Here is a 20,874-nt window from a genome sequence, read left to right as displayed (position 1 = left end):
CCTAAGCAATAGGAATGCCTGATTCTGTAGTCTCTACTGGAGCAACGACTGATAGTACTAAAACTACTCTAGGAATTAATTCCAATCACCCCTATTTCCCCACAAACTCAGATGCACCTGGTATGACTCTTGTTAATGGTGTATTTGATGGCAAAGGATACCAGGCATGGAAGAGATCTGCTCTTATTGCTCTTTGAGCAAAGAACAAACTGGGTTTTATTACAGGGGATCAATCTGCACTAGCTGCTGGTTCTTCAGATCTACAACTATGGACCAGATGTAATGACATGGTGCTTCATGGTTGCTCAACTCTCTCTCCAGGGATATTGCTGATAGTGTGATTTACTCCAGATCTGCTAGAGAACTTTGGCTCAGCTTGGAGCATCGCTTTGGTCAGTCAAATGGTGCTAAACTCTTTCACTTGCAGAAGGAATTAAGTAGGTTAGTTCAAGGAAACAATAACATAGCAGGATATTTCACTAATCTTAAAAGACTCTGGGATGAACTAGACTTTTTGAATTAAAACATCAAATGTTCTTATGTATGTGTGTGTCAAGGAAAACATAAAATGGAGAAATCTATGGAGGATGAAAAGCTTATTCACTTCCTTATGGGACTAAATGACACTTATGCTCAGGCTAGAGGAAACATCTTAATGATGAATCCACTTCCTGACATCAAATTTGCATACTCCTTTTTGGAAAATATTAGTTTGAGGAGTTTTTATTCAATTTTTGAAAAATGGACATGGACGTGTGTGAATGCAGCGTCCTCTTTGGTATTTTACCGCTCAAATATTTCATTTTCAAATTCGACCCCTAAGGTTACTATTTCTGTCGTAAAGACCAAAAATGATGAGCCTCCACATTCACTTTTGTCCCTCTCTTTCTTTTTTGGTTTTTTTAGATAGGTCGTCTAACTTTATTTATTACTCCATAGAAATTGGATTATGGATATATTTGTGTGATATAAATATAATTAGAATCACTATACAACAACTCTAATCCTATTCATAATTTGTGTATTTTTCATGTTTATGAGAAAAAACATAGCTTTAAAAATTATTCAAATAAAATTTCAACTTCAAATCAATCTAATTTCATATCACATGTCCTTTATATTTCAAAATACAAAATTGATTCTGTCACTCACAAGTCACAAGCATGATGTGGAAACCATGTTCCATGCCAATAGCCCAATATTGTATATATATGATCATCGTTGAGCCAAACACCTGGATTTTTGTACATTGATGCATGAACAAACCACTTGTCAAAATCATGTAATAAGAGCAAATTTAAAATTTGAACTTTATTAGATTTCTATAATAACTTCATTATGATAATAATTGAGTTCATAATTAAAAATGTATAAACTTTTAATAAAAGTATGAGCAAAACTATTAAATTTTCAAAAGTGATACTTAAAACTTTGGATCCACTTGTGCAATACAAAGATTGAAGGGAGGGGTATCCCAAGTTTTGAGGCCTGTATTTGAGTTGGAGCAATTTAGAGAATTGGTTAAAATGTAAATATAATAAAAATTGAAGCATTGAAAGTGGGAACCTGATATGAAATTAGAGTCGTTTGGGCCTAACAGGTCCATTTATCATTCTGATGTTTGATATCACTATTACTTTTAGACACATAAAGGACATAGTAGTAATTAGCACGGAGTAATTTGGTGATTGGTATTTTGAAAAATAGCGATTTATGGAATAGAAGAGGAATCGCTGCAAAGTTCCATTGCCAAACTTCGCGTCATAGAGGATGAGTTCACACGACATACGCCGTCCGTTCAAACGCCCGGCGATCTCCGACCAACAAAGACGCCGAGAACTTTCATTGCTCCGCCAGTCACAAAACCGCCACGACGCTCAGCTACAAGCCCGTCGTTTAGCTTCCACTGTCCTCTCTCTTCAATCCTCTTCCCAAGAACAGCAGGTCGACATACAAGTTACCGACGAACTTGAATCCTGTCCCGAAGAAGTCGACGACGATTATGGACATCATAAGGACGCACATGATCTTCGTCAAGCTACCAAGCTGAGAGGACCTGATGCTCGGTTATGGTTTGCCAAGCAGCTTATGCTTCCCGAGTGGATGATTGATGTTCCCGATAAATTGAATACCGATTGGTGACTTTTCAATAACATTTCCACATTTATATATATTCAATTTTCTCTATTTATTTAGTTTTGATATTGTACATTAAATTCTAATTTCACTTAAAAAGTCTCCAAATTTTGATGCTTGTTGAATGTTTGATGTTCAACATTTACAGAGATTGAGGTCATAATGGCTTTTCAACTTTGTATTCTAGGTTCAACTTTTGTAGAATTAGGTCAAAATTGAATGCTTTTTGCTTCAACTAGAAAATACTTCATACTTAGTTTATTCTACTTTGATGCCATGGTTATCTGCATCTTAGCCTACCACAAAAACTTCACTTATTTGTCGGACAAGTAGTCGGAACTGTATATTTGCTGTGGATGTCTTGCTTGATTCAAACTAAACAAACACAATCAAGCATATTATTAATCTTAGGTTGAATTTGATGTGCAGGTATGTATTTGCTAGGCCTGCTGGAAAACGATGTTTTGTTGTTTCTTCAAATGGAACAACAATCAGTAGACTGCGCAATGGAGTTCTCTTGCACCGTTTTCCTTCTGCTCTACCCAATGGTGCCAGGACTAATAACAGTAAAGCTGCTCAATCATACTGTATTCTTGATTGCATATTTCACGAGGTAACAATTGAAACATGTAGCATTGTTGCTCATATTTTGTTCTGTATAACTGAAATATTCTGCACTGCCTTTGTTGTGGCAGTCTGATGAGACTTATTATGTCATTGACGGTGTTTGTTGGGCGGGAATTTCATTATATGAGTGCACTGCCGAATTCAGATTCTTTTGGTTAAACAGCAAGCTTGCTGAGACGGGGGCTTGTGATGTTCCCTCAACTTATCATAAATATAAATTTAGTGCTCTTCCTGTCTACAACTGTGACAAAGAAGGCCTACAGACAGCTTATGCAGGACAAGTTCCATATGTCAAGGATGGATTACTGTTTTACAACAAGTAAGATCTTTTTTGCTGTTTATCTCTCATTTGTTTAGTAGAAGGCAATTTAATACAAACTATGAACATGATTTGCTCCTGAAGTTATTAGCTCATCTTCTTCATCTATTTCACTGATAAAAAAAGGGGTGGGGGTGGCGGGTGGGGAGGCAAGCATATAAGGAGGTAACTCAGTAAGTAAGATTTGCTTTTGACTTGTCCTTACTTCCTTTGACCGTTAAAGTTTTTCACATAATGGATAGTGCTTGGTGTGATGTTTCAAGTGTTATACATGAGAAGACAAGTTGTCCTTTTTTTCAGAGTTAGTCTTGGATGGGCAGGCTTTCTAAAACCTTTAAACCTAGTTGAGACGGAGCTGTTACAACTTAAGTTTCTGAAATCTTGATTGCTGCATCCGCCGTATGATAAGCAATTTGTTTGCATATATGTGCATTCATTGGAATGAATAGCTAGTTGAGGTGTTAGGTAACACGGGTCAGGTCCTTAGAATTATGTGCTTTCTCAGCAACTTAACCAGCTCCACTTATCTTATAACCTTTCAAAATCAAGCCTATTCCACCATTTAGTTCTAACTTATATTGTGCACTACTCAGATACGTTGCGTATGGATGGCATTTAGAAGTTGCTTGTGAACGGCCTGGTCCTTTTCTGAATTCACCTGTAGGTTTATCCTGCCTTTTTCCTTCTCTGCACTGTTCATTTTAATGGCTACAGTGACAATGTTACCAATCATGGAACTAGAATTCAACACTCACATGATTTGGGAAAGTTATAGATCATGCATTGGAGTTGGACCATGGCACTCTAGATGGTGTATGCTGTCCTAGTGTTAAATTGTCTAGTTTTGTTGTAGTTTCTCAAGCACCATCAATAATCAAAACTTTTAAGTTTCTGTACCTCATGGCCTTAGGAAATCTCCAGGTGATTTTTTCTTCTTTCATTTGATCATAATCTTAATTTGTCCATCCTGCTCAGGCATGCACAATATCAAACAGGAAATACACCTCTATCATTGGTTTGGAAGGATGAACATTGTAGTCAGTATGTCATTGATACAGACAATAAAGGACAAGTTCAAAGTCAACAACAGGTACATTACACTATGTACTTTTTTGATTTTGAAAGCTGTTATTTAGAGGCGAATCTAAGATTTCTAGAATATGGGTGCACCACTAATAAAGGAAGGAAAAAATGCTTTTAAACGAGAATTAATCTCTAGACCTCTAGGTAAATAACTCAGCATTATTTTATGAATATATGGGCCTTGCCCAATTTAAATTAAAAAATAATTTTAAAAAAATAACTCAACATTCAACCAAGTGCACCATTTAGACTTCTTGTAGCATGGGTGCCAACAGATAATATCAGGCATATCATCATAAGGTCATGCAAAGATTGTAAAACTAACTTTCGGATGTAACATGTTATACTAACATCCAGAAATCACATGCTATTCGCGTCCCTATTAACCAAATCCCAGCTACGAACCAACTTCCAACTCAAACCGAAACAAATGCAAACCAATTGGAATACAAATGAATTGTACAAATTAGAAGTGTTGAATACCCAAACCTTAAGTTGAAGAATCCAATTGGAGCTGCTTCTCCAATGAGGACAAGACCATTCTTGATATGTATACGAAAAAAGTTGGTTTTGTACTTTCTAAGGCAAATAAAGCTCTCCCTTTTTTGTTCCTCGAAAAAAAAAAAAAAACTCTCCCTTTTTACAGTGTTTGAAAGTACAATGTGTAGTTTGTGTTACATTTCTTAGGGGTCGTTTTGGTTTGTGGGATAACATATTAGCATTTTGGGATTATTTTATCCCATGTTTGGTAAAATTTATTATTGTGAGATCAGTAATTTGGGATTGCTTATACCAAATTTGTTGTATTATTTTTAAACCACTCTGGTCTCTCTGTGGGATAACAATCCCAGGATTGCTAACCCCGGGGTAAAACAACTAAACGACTCATTTGCCTTTTTGCTAATCTTTTCTCCCAATGTCTTCTAAGAAAGCCAACGTTAAATTAGAAATAAAAGTGAGATCTTTGTAACCAGGGCTTAATGTATTTCTTTTGTTGTACAACCAGGTAGTTTTGGAGCTCCTGGATGATGGCAGACTGGCTACATCTGATGACCCTCCTGTCATATTTGGTTGCTTACTTGGTGAATTCATGCAAAAGGTTTGATCATATTATTATTTTGCACTTTATTAAATTGCAATTTAAAGGAGGAAGGATAGAGGAGCTGTAAGGAAAGGCCCTCCTAATCAGCTTTCTCAATCCTCTGAAATTGGAAGAGGAAGTAAATGCCTCCGTCTTTTGGTACCAGGGGAGTGTAATTCATTACAACTCTTATTGTCTCTCCACTTTTATTTTTTCTTTTATTCTGTGTCATGTCTTGACTTATCCATTACTAAATCTGTTCTCATGGTCTTCAGACAGAACTTCACTGTGGAGATCTTATAAAATTTGCTATAGGTGAAGGAGGAGTAGTTGTTGTTGACAGTAAACTGGAGAAGGCTGATCTGAAATACCTGGGCAAATCCAATCGTGCACGTGCTTTTGCTGATAGTTACTCGAAGGTTAGATGGTGGATTCGGATTCCACGCCCTTTGTAGGAATTGCTAATTTAGTTACTAGTTTAAAATTTCAATATCTCAAATCTGGTGTTGATGTACTCTGCATTTGTCATGAACATCCTCCATGCAAATTATTCTTGTGATTTGTCAGGTCATCACATGATTTGCTTTGTGATGTGTCTCCACTGTTTAAATGGAATTCGTTTCACAAATGAAGTCCTTGTTATCATTGATATATTTTATTTGACACAGTAACCTGGTTTTGTTTGTCAGGTCTTGTTCCAGCACGCAGCTCGGTATTCTCCTCTGAGAATTGAGCATCTTTTTGCATCAATCAGTTCGTATGTTGAAGATGGAAATTCAACTCAAGATGCAGAGATGGCTGGTTAAAGGTGCAATGTGCAGGAAACGCTTTTTGAACTAACCATATAAACTTGCATGGTTATGAAATTAAACTGAGTGATGGGCATATAATCATTCTAACCTACACCATGAAAGTAACATTTTTGTGTCATGTAAGATGAGGATAATGGTGCGAAAGAATACGTTTTGGCTTCATCCAACAAGGGGCTTTCACTGCTTTTCTCCTCATCTTGTCTACCCTTTATTCATAATTTGGGAACGCTAAACCTTTACATGAAGAAGATAAATGGGCTCTGAAAATCCTTAGCTTCTGAATGCAGGCCCACAGCTGAACTTTTGCTCCGGTGTCCAACAATTAATCATTGACGTAATATTGTTCAAACAGGGTTGAAATTTTGGTAAGGCAGTGTTGAAGGTAACATCAGTGGATACAAAAGAAATGCACATGGCTTTCCTTTGTTCTTTTGCATAATTAGTCTGCTCCAGAAGTTTTTGGAATTTGCTGTTGTTTCTTTGTGAACAGCTTCAATTATCTTTTCGTTTTTTTTCCCCTGGGAAGGAGATTATCAATCTTAAGTGAGATAGCTGCGTCTAATTTCTGATTTTGGGATAGATTTTAGAGCATCACATCAGAGCTGGAAAACTGTGTTCTGCCAGTAGTGAAAATAGATTTGCTAAATCCAAAGATAGTGTACATTATGGCTTCTTGTATTTGTTGGAACCAATTCCAACAAATTCTGTAGCTGAATTCTTTTCCCTAGTATACGTTTACAGTTTGATTCAAGATGCAAAAGTTGTTGGCTCACAACCATCGTGAACACAAGCTAAGACGTCTTTATAGTCTCTTGAGATAGTGAAAGAATCATAAACTTTCCCGTCCCTACTCTTTTTGTATTCAAAAAGTAGTGATGAATGATTAAATGCTGTAAGCTTGACGAATCCCCAATCGTAATCCCTGTAAAGACTCCAAGTGGTATTAATTGGGGTGAATTCTGATAAGTGGCTCCCTCCGCCACCCACAACAACATGGATTGTTCCATTGACAATACCAGAATAGTGTGATCTTTCCGAGTTCACACATCGGTTCTGCATCATAGAAAAGTGAAAAAACAATGAGAATGGATGTTATTTCTAGTACTGAGTTCTATGACTTCAGAAAAGAATTGCATGATTCAACATTGAAAAGAAGTAGCACTGCTTACCTGATAAATGGGACAAGTTCTTTCATAGTTATGGACATGACCATAAAATGCAATATCCACTTTATACTTCTGCCAAAGCTTCTGCAAGCTTTCCCTTCCCATTGGCTCCTCAAATGAGCCTTCCAAGCCATACCATTTGTCTGAAGAGTAACCAAGAACCCGATGAGCAGCAAATATCAGCCAAGGCTGCTTCTGTCTGTCTACTGAAGCAAGACAATGTTCAATAAATCTGTATTGCTCAGACCCCTCTCTCCAATCATGCTCACTGTCTGCTATGCAAAAGTGAAACATGCCATAATTTGTTGAATACCTGCAGTTGTGATACACAAGGTCATATCAAAATGTAAGAAGCTACCAAAGAGGGTGTTCCATATTTTCTTGAGGATGAGGGTGCTCTATAATATTTGCTGAAGGACATTCCTAATATATAAGACTCAGTTGCAATGAACAGAGAATGAAAATAAGCTATCGTTTGGAATGTAAATTGCTCATTCTCGCTTCCACCATCCCAAAATAATTTCTTAATTTGTTTTTTAAGAACCAAACTTCAACATATTCGTCTATAGCTTCTAAAGTATTTCAAATATGTGAAAAGTGCAAAATGACTTTAAAAACAATCAACTCATTTCATTCACTACAGAGACTGGACAAATTAAAACCAAGCAAGACCTCTGAATCATGAAATGACTAGAAAATGTGCACATGAACAAACTACTCTTCAGCACAAGCACTTGAACTTTCTTTTTCTGAGAGGAAGGTAATCGTATTATAAAAACAGCACTTAGGAAGTGCTGAAGTAATTACAGGTGGAGCAAAAACCAAAAAAGGAACCACTTTCTAATCTTAGAGGGACTCTAAGAGGCTAAGAATTGATTCTGCATCATTAACAAACTGCTCCTTGCACTAAAAAGAGAACAAAAGGACCTTGATCTGTTGGATTGTTTCAGTGTATAAACTTGATCTGTTTGATTATTTCAGTATAAGCACTTGAACAATCCTGAAAGCCCCCTCTTTTGCCCAATACAGAAAAGTTACGCACCCATTTTGTACTTATCACAACTGAACGTGATGGGGGTGGGATTGGGGGGGAGAGGGGTGTTGGGAGAGGGAGAGAGGGCACTCTAACTAAACAGATAATTCTCTAAACCTTCATGTCACATATAACAAAGGAGGCAGAATAGTTTATTACCAAAAGTTAGCTCTATTATCAGCAGGAACATAAAACATGGTCTGAGCTAGCACTCCACATTCTCCACCAGAGTCCATAACATCATAGAAGGAACCAGTTCCAGGCCAATCACGCTCATGATTACCACTGCATGAAAATCATAGAAGAATAAACAGAGAAAAGCCAAGATTGAAGCTTAATCACAGACAACATTGTTAAGGGTGCGAACCTTGCAATCATATATGGTACGGTTGATGCAATAGGTTCCACTTGTGCAGTAAATTGGTCCCATTGTGATATGTATCCATTGGCATAGGTAATATCTCCTATATGGAAAACTATGTCAATGTTTTTAAGGTCATTGATGAGTTGGTCCGTTGTATTCAGTGAGCCTGGCTGATAATTACTATACTCATTTGAACCATCCCGCTCAGCCTGAAAATCACTATGCAGTTTAGTTTTGTGATTTAAGTATTGACAAAAAAATTGATTGGAGTAAGGTAAGGAACACGACAAAAACAAAAGATTCTGTGAGTGAATCCAGGTCTTCTGCTCAAACGAACAACTACAAGAATAATCCACCAAAAGGGTCTACTGATATTCACCAGACCGTAAATGAAGCACACTTCTTCAAGTTGGTAAATGGTAGGTGATGCTTTTGTAAAATGCACAAAGTTACTCTAGAATGGACAGAGCCTCAGCATAGGGGAACCATAAGAGATTACCGCTACATTCAGCTTATGTCAGTGAGAGGTAATCCTACAAGCAAATTTCCAGATTGGCATTAAGTGCTCAACAAAGAAGAAAAACCAAGCTTAGCCTTTGGCCATCAATATAAAGTATAACAGTTAATTTCTATTCAAAGGTAAATGACTGATGCCACATGAAGTGGCTTTACATTCTTATAGGATCAGTGGTAACACAAGCATAGAGTTGGTAGTTTATCCGATCAAACACATTCTAAGGGAAATATGATTATAAATGAAGAGATCGTTGTTCAAATATGTGGTAGTAAATGAAAAGTTTGTTGGCTCGAAAAACTACTCACATACATCTTAAACTTAAATTACAATGCACTTAGTGAGTGCTGCAGAGAAATTTGGTACAAACCTGGTATAAGAGTTACTATTGAAACGATGCTTAAAATCTATGCCTAGAAAACATTCTTTCACATTAATCTGTGGAATCAAGCTGTTTAGGACCAAAAGTCCAACTTTTGCTAATATGAGAATGTAATGAGCTGAATTTTCATATCCAGAGTAGGAAGAATGATAGTTGAATGGATATCAGACTAGTCCTCCCAATATAACACTTTAAACGACACTTCTGGGATATCGAGAGTGATTTACTTACTATTATAAATTCATTTTTACAAGAAAACATGCTGTTAGTTTTGATACTATATCGAGAAAGAGCAGAGAATGGATTATCAAACTTTCAGTAATTGGCAACTGAAGTTACCTTTCCCATGTCTCCAAAAATTATGACACGCTGCAATGAGTCTTGTCCTGGATATGGTGATGATCTAAAGGAATACATCTTACTCCACACGTAGGAACCATTTGACAACATATGACCCATCTTGTATGTGTACCTGATGTATTTATCATTTCATCGAACACAAATATACATGAACTGATATCAAGTAAAAGTTTTATTCCTGACGCAATACAATTTGTACAACAAACTTACAAGGTGCTTGGCCACAGATCCTTCATGAAGCTAGTGTGTATGAACCCTGGATCACGCCAGCCAACTGTTCGAGCAGGTGAACCTGAAGCATACATAAGAGAAGTATTACTTCATGCTGATATATCTCATTGGCTCGCAAATGATGGAGTAAGATATAATGAAAGAGCAGCTGGTTTAATTGGACAAAACTTTATCCAATGATTGCAGGACTTGATTCTCCTCGTCAATTAAGCTTAAATATCATGATTTCTAACCCTTCAAAGTTTTATTGAAATTCTGAAGTCTAACGTTCACTGAGAACCTTTGTAGACATCCTTTACAGAAGATGGACTAGACACCAACAGTCTGTCTTATATATAGGCCATGACCACATGCAGCATTAGTCAATAAGAGGAATATGGGACAGCGCTCTATGCTAGTTCTAGTGTTAGAAAGTGGAAGTGCATATGCCCAAATGATAAAACTCGAACTCCCAAATAGTGTGCAGTTTACTTTAAAAAGGAGTGTAGTTTTTTTATGGATATGCACAAATGATAAAACTCAAACTCCAAATAGTGTGTAGTTTACTTTAAAAAGGAGTGTAGTTTTTTGTGCATGCTTAAATATGTTTAAAACAGGTTGAAGCTGCAGGTAGAAAATAGAAGAGTCTCTTTATCTAACTTGAGAGCTTTTGCAAATGATTATTACAGAACAGGGAAGCACCTGCTGCTAAAGCTAACTATGGATCGTCATCCATAAATCATTTGTAGGTATGATACTTATTGTTCTTCCCCCACTTTCTAAATTTGAAACATAACTTCAAACTAAAAAATTGTAACATACCACACATTGTATTTCTATCAAATGTCAATGTTCCTGCTGGTGAGCGATGTTGAGGATCACCCTTTCGACCCCAATCAATGAAAGGAACAGCTTCAAGTAAATTATAGCCGCTTGTCCAGGTCAATGTCATCTAAGGAAGGAGAAGAGATGAATGAGATTCATTTGAAATTCGTTGCACCTTAAAAGAAACTGAAGATTTACTTCATGGTGACATAGCTAGTGTATATATTGCAAGGACAAAGTGCCTTCCTTAACATTAGACAACATAATACTGGAGATTAGCACCAACTTACTTCATTCCATAATTTCCCCAAAGCAAGCCGCGGATAAAGTGGTGCTTTTGGATTTGCAAATGATATGTAATTTGAAACTCCTACCAGCTTTGGCTGCAACAAATATACTGTATTGAGGAAACATGACGAAAATACAGAAGACTAGCAAACATTTGGGCAGCTAATGCGTTTGCAGGTATCATCTATGGTATCAGTATGCAGATATGCATGGTGGAATTTGAATGCTAAGTTGTATGGAAGTTTTATTTCTGTTTGCATATTTGCTTTATAACAAATTCATCTAGAATTCAACTACATATATGATAAGAACTTTAACATGATTAATGGAAACCAAAAGTAGTGATTTGGGGTGGGAGCGAAAACGGAAAAAAGGAGAGAAGATGATTAAGTATAGAGATAAGTTGATTAACTGACATTTGACAACCCGCCTGTGAACAATACAAAGGAGAAATCTGCCCGCTGATTGATTAACTGGAACTTCAGAGAAGTTTTTCCCGTTTTGACGTAGTCCGCATTGGAGAAATTTGCAAAGTTATACTGCGACAGACACATTATTTTGGTTAGAAAATGCAAACAATTGTTTGATTTCTTAAAATTATGGTTGAACTGTAGTCACCTTTATTGGGGCTGTACAAATATATGGAGGCTGTTCCTTATGATCATTTTCCAAATAACATGTGGATCCACTGAGATGCAAAAGGACTACAATATTAACTCAATATCGAGAGTTGTATATATGAAGTAGCAAATTTAACAATACATACTTGAATTTTGCTGGAGAGAAAACTCCAACCCAGTCATCATGTAATGGGTTGGGGTTGTCAAGATCCACAGTTACCCATTCAGTGTCACCACCCTGTCATGTCATGTTAATTAAGATATGATTACTAGTTACATGGATTGAGAATGCTTCAATTTAGCCCTAATATTGGTTTTCACTCCCTAAAAAAGAAATTAGTACCTTGGGAGCAAGAATAAATGGATAAGCTTTAATGGTGATTGATTCATCAAGTGCGAGAGTAGCTCTGTCGATTGCTATATTTGACAAGGGCTGCTCTCCACTATGACCTGAAGCAACACCCACTAACACCAAAAACCATACAACAAAACTCTTCATTACTACTTGAAATTTAGGCAAAAGTGGCCGCCTTTCTGCTTTTGCCTTTTGATTCCAACAAATATTGTACAATTATGGTTTTCTCTTCTCTTCTTTTTTAATAATGTAAATCTTGACTATGTGGCTACATAACAAACACATATACTATCGCATTTTCTATGCTAAATTTAAAAAGTCAAATTTGATCCTCTCACTCTCACTCTCACTCTCACATCAGTGTCATTGTAATTTGCATTCTTAAGATTAAATGGTCCTAAACTTAAACCCAAATCTGTGTTGCTCCAAAATCATCACAATTAAATTGCAGGGGAAGTGAAAATATTAGGTAAATCTTTTTTTTATCTCATCAATCTTGCACCATTAAACAAAACGATTTATTGAATTATAGTTTTACCTCTTATACTGGCTACATAAACAAATTCATGATTATTACAAAAATTAATAGGAGTACTATAATTATTATCTCTTACAAATTATCAATCCAGGATTGTTATGAAATGGTACTAGTATATATAATTGATTGAAGTAATCTAATAATGTTATTTTACACTGCCAATATATATGTCAAATTATGGTGATAATCGTACACCAGACATACAATACAGTAAATTGATATGGAAAAGGATTGACTGCTTATTGGTCCCTAAAATTTTAATAGCAAACAAAAGCATATTTCATTTCTTTTAGTAGGCGTTTGGCCATGCGATACCATATCACGATATGGTATCGTGAGATGAAATCAGCGTTTGGACATGCGATTTTACGCTGATTTCATCTCATGATTTCATATCATGAGAGGTGATATCATATTCTCCAAAAACCATGATATGGAATTACATGGTGATTTCATATCATGATTTGAGATATTTTAATACAATACTTGATCCATTAGTTTATATTTTGTTAAAACAACCTCACATTTATATCTACTAACCATTTGTTTCATATGTAAATAAAATTTATAATCACATCATTATTTTTTAAAATTTATTATTCTCACCGATATAAAATTTATTATTTGCACCCACATATAGTCACTTTAACTCACACCTCACAATTGTGAAACTTTTCAACATTCACTTGAAACAATTAACCGGCATGTTAAAATAGTTGCCGAGGCAATTAGTAAGATAGCACCAACATTTATACAACCAAAAAATATGACTGGTGTACATTCCAAAATTCGACATAATACTCGATTTTGGCCTTGGTTTAAGGTAAAATTTCAATCACATTAATAAATTTATTTTATGGCCTTAATAAGTGCACATTTATATTTTATGTGTAAGTTATTAGTATTTAGTTACATATTTCTGCCACATGGTAACTTTAAATTACATCCTTAGAATAAATATTATTTATTTACACAAAACTGTCTCGTTTTTTGGTAGATAAATATTATGTTGTTGATGCAGTTTCCGAAACACAAAAGGATTTTTAGTTCCATACAAAGGACTACGCTATCATTTGCAAGATTATCGAGGAAGTGAAAGAGAGCCTCAAAATGCCAAAGAACTATTTAATTATAGGCATTCATCTCTGCGCAATGTGATTGAACGGACTTTTGGAGCTTGGAAAAATAGATTTAGAATATTGAAACAAGGCATGAACCATTATGATATTGATACACAAGTGAAAATTGTCATAGCTTGTGCAGTGTTACATAATTATTTGCGAAAATACCAAAGTAGTGATGAAATATTTATGGTCTATGAACATGAAGATATAGTTGCGGAGGATATTGACCAACAAATGGCTCAAAGTAACAATGTTGGTTCGTCTTCTCGGTCACATGATCGAGAAATGCAAGTTCAACGTGAGAAATTGTTTGTACTATGTGGGAGGATTATATTAAAGACTAGTACACTACAATTTATGTTCAATTTTTTTTTATTAAATTAAAGTTAGATAAAACAATTACTTAAGTGGAGAACAAATAACTTTGTAATAATTTATTATGCGATTTTATAATTTTTTATTTATTTGATAAGATTGAATAAAAAATTGGGGCTATTTTAATAGTTTTACAACTTATGGGATTTTTTTGTTTATAAGAAAATATACAACACAAAAATTCCATATCGCATGTCCAAACAAACCTTCAATTTCTTCTCATGATTCCATATCATAATACCATCATGATTCCATATCATGATATCATATCGCATGGCCAAACGGCCCCTTAGAAAAAAAATTGATATGCATTATATTTTTCTTATGCAGGATTTTTGTTTACTACCCACTTAAGGCTTAAACACCAATTAAGAGCATTCACATATACAACTTATATTTAACTCTTTTTTTTTTACTATTAATGTAAAACTTTTTCTGCACATTCAATGATCTCTATTGAACTAAGTTTTGCATCATGGACTATCAATCCACGTCATTCAAGCATTTATGATTCTAAAGCCCAAAAACTTCTTTTGTATATGCATCTTTAAGATAGTTATAAATCACTCGTAGACTAGCAAAGATAGTAAGTCAACCTCATATCATTATTTTCTCATTTCCGATCCATACTCGTTTTGTTAGCTTTTGGCTATGGCTAATATTCGTTGTTTGGCTTAGATAGTCTAAAGATATTTTTACTTTGGGCTAAATTAGCATGATTTTTCTCAAAACTCCCATACAACTAAGAGCATTTGTACACCTTACATTAAACTCATTTTTTTTTCAATTATGAATGTGAAACTTTGTTTGCATGCCCAACAAGAGTTTGTATTGTTATTTGTTTTTATTCCTTCTTTGAGGACGAGGTTATTTATCCAACACAAATAGATATAGAAGTAGCAAATTAAAGCAAACAAACTTGATACGCATGAACTTTAAAGACAATACGGCAATTTTCATATTGATGCATGTACAAGTCTAACAATCTTAAGATATAAATCAATTTGTCGATTGCCGGTATTGGCAATATCTAAAATATCAATTCATGCGGTCAAATAATTTTTTTTGGTAGTTTTCTAGGAGGATCAAGAAAATTAAAGCTAGACGCAAAAATGTCGTAAGAGAATAAAACATAGTATCAACTAAAATAGGAAGAATGATATGAGAAGTTGTAAGTACCATTTTAAACAATTGTTAGTTTTTATACCTTTAGAGAGAAATTAGCTGAAAAGCACAACGGATGAATGTTTTGTTTTCTTTTCCCACGCACGCTTAATATATGACATAGACATAAGCAAGTTATATAGAAAGGTGTAGATACAACTTTTAAAAGCTGAATTAGTATATGTGCAAAAGGTACCGTACGTACATGAGGTATACAATGTCTCACGCACGTTCAAACAACTTTTAATAGTTTGATCAAACTAGATATATATATATATATATATATATATAGCTACCCTAACTACTGCACATGTAAAGATTCAAATCACTTCACAGTTTAGTTCATATAAAGGAGGTAGATAAATATAGAGGGGTTAATGTGTGAACAAAGGATCGGAAAGCAAGGGACCAAAAAGAGAAGTTTATAAAATTTCCCCAATCATTGTCAATAGGAATGAAGAGGAACAGATAAGCATGTTACAATGTTTTAGTCTCTCTGTGTGTGCCTACCCTACATAAATAGGGAGTACTGTTCGGATAGCAATAGCACATCGATATGTATATGATGAGAAGGAAGACGGCAAGTGCATTTCTACTTGTTTTATTACGTATATTATAGTCCCAATAAATAAATAAAAGCTGATCATATATCCTCAAATAATTAACTGAATTGGGACGTTTATGGGCAACGTCTATCTTCACGTGCCATTCACATCCCTCAAGAGCAGGAAAACGCTTTTATTTTCCTACCAAACCCCAAAATATATACTTTAATTTAATAACTTTATGTGCCTAGTTCCACTTCCAGCCGAATCACACGCCTTAATTACTACCACCACCACTACTTTCTTATTTAACTATACTATATAAGCATTCACTTGTGGAGCACATAACTCTTCTTTTATATTTAATTATAAGTTTTAAATTTAAACCTTAGATATCAAGTTATCTTTATAATTGGAGTGGAGGACTTCTCAGTATAGTTAGACCCCAAAACAAATACTAGAGTCGAGTAGTAAACAAAAAGGTCTATGCATAAATGTAAAGATGGCTAAATTAGTTGAGCAAATGACCTCCCATACACGTTGGAGTGTTTAGATTTAAAATTTCTTGCATGCTTTCTAGTTTCAACTCGTCCAATCAGATTTGCTTTGTGGAGTATATCCTTTTGTGTGATTTGTAGACTATTACACAATAATTTGAATAAAAATAATAATTTAATATAACCATACAAACAAGACACAATTTAGAAAGCGTAAGTAGGATGAAAATTAGCAGAAAACATGACGAACACATAGTTTTTATCGTTTAAAAAGGGGAGTAAAATATCTTCTTTTTTATTTTTTTAAGCAATGGATGGCAATAGAATCAAAGAGAGGGGGAAAGAAGATGAGAGAATAGAACAAGTTTGACCGGTCAACGGGATTAAAGAAGGCACTATCATAAAATCCCTTTTACCCAAAAGAAAATGGATTCCTTTTCGTTTGGCTTGTAACCACATTACATTACATTGGCAGTCTTCGAGGGAAAAAATAATTGACTCTCTCTTACACACTTACCATAACCACATGCAGACGCCTTTATCAATTTGTACTTTCACTTTCTTTATTTCACACAAAATACATTATTGTTTTAAGAAAATAGAAAAATACAAGTATTTTATGTTTAAGATAAACTAATTAATAAATGCATAGACATTTATTTATGTGTATCTTTTAGCCATATGACTAATACATGACCTCATTTAATTTGGTGGAATGCGAAGAGGAATATTCCTACATTACGTTTAATGAAGCAGCTGAACAACACAAGCAAATTAAGCTCTTATAAATTGTATATATAGAGTGTGCATGAATAATTGTAGATAAAAATTGAACTCTGAGATGCAGATAACACGTGAAGCCATGAGGGATGGTCAGTCGCTCGGTAGCAAAAAATTCAGAAGAAGAGGCACATTCTATCACTAATAATTTAATAACTTTGGATTCTTATGATGCAGCCAGCAATTACTTGGTAAAAAAAAAAAGAGGGTTATTTTAAGGCAGCTTCACTCATTTTAATGTCTTCTCGTTAGTTGATGCTCTCTGTACGGGGACAGCTGACACTTAGCCCCACCATTAGTGTTTTCACAATGCCAATGCCAATGCAAATACAAAACACCTACACTTACATATTGATATTTGAATAGATGCCTGCACGGATAAGCACTCTTGCATTATATATCAGACATCAGTCATTTCTTGTTTTATTAGTATTACGTATCTCTTTTATTTCCCACTCTCTCTCTCTCCTTTATTTATTGTTTCAGGAGCTGAAGGCTTTTGCCAATTTAATAAACCACACCACACTCTGTTCTCACCTTCTTCTTTACTTGTCGCTTTAACCAAAGCAATTTCTACCTCTCAATGGGAAAGAAAAAGGGAGGTACTTCATGGTTGAGTGCTGTTAAGAGGGCTTTCAGGTCACCAACTAAAGATAACAGCTGCGACAAAAAGGCAAAAATAGAGCATGAACTAGACGAAGATGAAGAAAAGGTAATGTATACTTATATATATTTGTCCTGAACTAGAATCACATTGTTTTGTATAATACAAAATCAAATTTTTTTCACTACTATAGAGAATCTATCTCCACCATTATGATCTTGAGTAATGAATATTTTCTACCCAACTATATAGAATCTTTAATTGGTGTTACTTGTACAGAAAAGAGAGAAGAGAAGGTGGTTATTCAGAAAACAGTCACAAAATGAAGGGAAAGTAATTGTTGATCCAAAGCATGCAACAGCAGCAGCAGCTGTGGCCACAGCTCAAGCAGCAGTTGAGATCATAAGGTTGACACGATCTTCCAATAATCCGTCTTCTAACAGGCAACACAATGCTGCTGTACTCATCCAAACAGCATTCAGAGGCTATCTGGTAACCCAATCTTATGCCAATTACTTATCAATTCTTCTTTGAGCTTTTGACCATTTAATTAGCTAGTGTTACTGACAAGATTGTTAAGATACAAGTTACGTAGAAAAATTACTATTTTAACTCCATCACTAGATTTTGACTTGTGCTAAAGAAAATAAAACCAGAGAAAGCTGTTTTCGGCTATATATACTGCTCTTAAAATGCTATGCTGCTGCACCTGTGTCGGTTTGCACTACTTTTTGGATGATCCATTTTTGAAGAGTCTGAGCAATACGGGTTTTGTGATATTTAACTTCAGTTTCATTTCTATAAAATGGACAATGTTTTGGGACAAGTAAAAAAACTAAGTAGTAATAGCAATTTAGAAAGAAGAAAGTAGTGAGTTAGCACTTGCCACTAGATAGCTTTAGATTTGGGACCATTTTCAATTGATCACAAGTCTTGCATTGGAGTGTTAAATATTTACAGATAGCTGTCATGTGAAGCAGTTGATTTATTGTTATTGCAGGCAAGGAGGGCACTAATTGCATTGAAGGGGATAGTGAAGCTTCAAGCATTAATAAGGGGTCAAAATGTACGGAAGCAAGCTAAGATGACACTGAAATGTATGCAAGCTCTGCTGAGAGTGCAGGCTCGGGTTCGTGAACAACGTGCTCGCCTTTCACATGATGGAGGCCGCAGGTCCATGTTTGCTGAAACAACCAATTTATGGGACTCTAAATATCTCCGTGACATCCGAGATAGGAAGTCCAGAGTGAGTTCTACTTACCGCGCCTTAGTTACTGTGTGATAAACAGCACTCAGTAGCATCTCTTTGTCTCTAACACTCGTAATTTTTTGTAGTCCGTGCAGTCTAGAGATGGAAGCTCAATTGCAGACGATTGGAGGGATTGTCCGAGATCACTTCTAGAGCTGGAATCAATGTTACAAGCCAGAAAAGAAGCCTCCTTCAAACGGGAAAAATCCCTTGCTCATGCTTTTACTCAACAGGTTCAACTTTAATTTCTGTATCCCTTTAATTAATTCTATTTACATCCTTTCATGAACTGAAATACTGTCTTTTACACATTCCAAAATCAAGGAATTGGATGAGATGGATGTTTGTAGTGAAGAAAGAAATGAAAGGGAACTAGAAGAGACAGCGAATTGGCTGGATGAGTGGATGTCATCAAAGCAATGGAACACCAGCAACAGAGGTTCATTTGACAGAAGAGACTCTATAAAGACTGTTGAGATGGACACGGCTAAGCCATATTCTAACATGGTTCCAAATGCTCGAAGATCACAACACTCGAGCCCACTTCACAGACAGGCTAGTAGTCCTCATTATACTGCTAATTCTCCCCATCACCAGAGATCATCACATTACAATTACTCCGCAATTCAACCACCAGCCACCCCACCCCCTTGTCAACCAAAACCTCTTCAAATGCGCCCAACAAGCCCACGTAAAAGCCAATCAACTGCAAACACTCCATGCCTACGCTCTACGAGCCGTTCAAACAGTATAATGTCCCGGTATAGCACGTCAGGAAATGATGCATCAGTTCCTAACTATATGGCTGCCACTGAGTCTGCAAAAGCTCGGATTCGTTCACAAAGCACACCTAAACAAAGGCCTTCCACACCAGAAAGAGAAAGAGTTGGATCGGTGAAAAAACGCCTCTCTTACCCTATTCCTGAGCCATACTCGCTAAACGCTGCGTATGGCTACAGTCAGAACTTGAGAAGTCCTAGCTTCAAAAGTCTTCAAGCTGCCTATGTTGGGATGGAACAACAATCATGTTACACCGACAGCCTTGGTGGAGAAATTTCTCCTTGTTCAACCACAGATTTAAGGAGATGGTTAAGATGAGTAGTAATCAATTGAATAAAGATTACAGGAACCAAGCCATCTTTTGTGTCCTATTTTTCTTTAATTTTAGCAAGGTGCTAGGTGAATGCTAGTCATAAATGATGTGTATTTCTTTGTTCATTTTCTCTAATGGTTAATTACCCTTCAGCTCATTCATTATGCACCTATCAATCACATTTTCAAATCCAAACTAATAAGTAGAATATATAAAAACAGAGGGATCTAGCCTTCAGCATCAGGTGATCGAGGCAATATTTTTCTTTACCGGTGGGTGAATGCCACCAATGAAGGAGAGAATAAAATTAGTAGGAAGAAACAATGTTTAATGCGAGGGAACAATTAAAATCTGTTGTAAATTAGATTCAGTTACTAGAGACATAATTGAACTACATGACTGTAGAAAGGGACAACTAATGTCCTCAGATGTTGACATATTTAGTGAGATACTCTTCCTGCAATTAAATGATGGACCATTTTCAACCTGCACTAATCGTACCAAAAATAAATCAGAGGGGTTCACCTTCACCATGTGCCACAGGAATCCTCTCCATCACACTTATCATTTCAGTGATGCCCAAAGTTAGGCCTCCCATCACCTACCTATTCGAGGTTAAAGCCAGCCCAATAAACTCCTTTGGGCTTTGAACGTGTGCCAATTGTACCCACTACTCAGTTTTTACATTACTCCACTATTCAAGTCAACCACTAGTATAGTATGTCTTCAT

The 20,874-nt window shown here is 35.6% G+C and overlaps 3 protein-coding genes across 4 annotated transcripts; 2 read left to right on the top strand and 1 right to left on the bottom strand.

Annotated features, from left to right (window-relative positions):
- Positions 1 to 1,716: 1,716 nt before the first annotated feature.
- Positions 1,717 to 6,853, top strand: LOC125826615 (uncharacterized). Of its 2 annotated transcripts, XM_049505966.1 has the most exons (8): positions 1,750 to 2,138; positions 2,566 to 2,749; positions 2,832 to 3,082; positions 4,058 to 4,172; positions 5,172 to 5,264; positions 5,522 to 5,665; positions 5,936 to 6,054; positions 6,346 to 6,572. In XM_049505966.1, exons 1-7 carry the CDS (start codon positions 1,771 to 1,773, stop codon positions 6,050 to 6,052), a joined length of 1,272 nt encoding a protein of 423 aa, XP_049361923.1. In that variant the 5' UTR covers positions 1,750 to 1,770; the 3' UTR covers positions 6,053 to 6,054; positions 6,346 to 6,572. The 2 variants fall into 2 exon arrangements, with proteins under 2 accessions (XP_049361924.1, XP_049361923.1); XM_049505967.1 differs by having other exon boundaries at positions 1,717 to 2,138; positions 5,936 to 6,853.
- On the bottom strand, positions 6,684 to 12,382 carry LOC125826609 (probable inactive purple acid phosphatase 27). The gene is made up of 12 exons (XM_049505960.1): positions 12,164 to 12,382; positions 11,967 to 12,058; positions 11,819 to 11,888; positions 11,617 to 11,739; positions 11,203 to 11,295; positions 10,910 to 11,039; positions 10,088 to 10,169; positions 9,857 to 9,989; positions 8,625 to 8,830; positions 8,417 to 8,542; positions 7,228 to 7,537; positions 6,684 to 7,111 (listed from the first exon to the last, which is right to left on the bottom strand). The coding sequence occupies exons 1-12, from the start codon at positions 12,317 to 12,319 to the stop codon at positions 6,806 to 6,808; spliced, it is 1,827 nt and encodes a 608-aa protein (XP_049361917.1). The 5' UTR covers positions 12,320 to 12,382; the 3' UTR covers positions 6,684 to 6,805.
- Positions 12,383 to 17,666: 5,284 nt separating this feature from the next.
- On the top strand, positions 17,667 to 20,150 carry LOC125826611 (protein IQ-DOMAIN 17-like). The gene is made up of 5 exons (XM_049505962.1): positions 17,667 to 17,910; positions 18,082 to 18,294; positions 18,803 to 19,048; positions 19,147 to 19,284; positions 19,376 to 20,150. The coding sequence occupies exons 1-5, from the start codon at positions 17,782 to 17,784 to the stop codon at positions 20,147 to 20,149; spliced, it is 1,500 nt and encodes a 499-aa protein (XP_049361919.1). The 5' UTR covers positions 17,667 to 17,781; the 3' UTR covers position 20,150.
- The last annotated feature ends 724 nt before the right edge of the window (positions 20,151 to 20,874 follow it).

This window comes from Solanum verrucosum, unplaced genomic scaffold, assembly GCF_900185275.1.
Source record: "Solanum verrucosum unplaced genomic scaffold, falcon-dt-bn FXZP01000060.1, whole genome shotgun sequence".
Lineage (NCBI taxonomy): Eukaryota > Viridiplantae > Streptophyta > Magnoliopsida > Solanales > Solanaceae > Solanum > Solanum verrucosum.
Note: the sequence above shows the minus strand (reverse complement) of the source record. Positions and strands in the feature narration are given on the sequence as shown.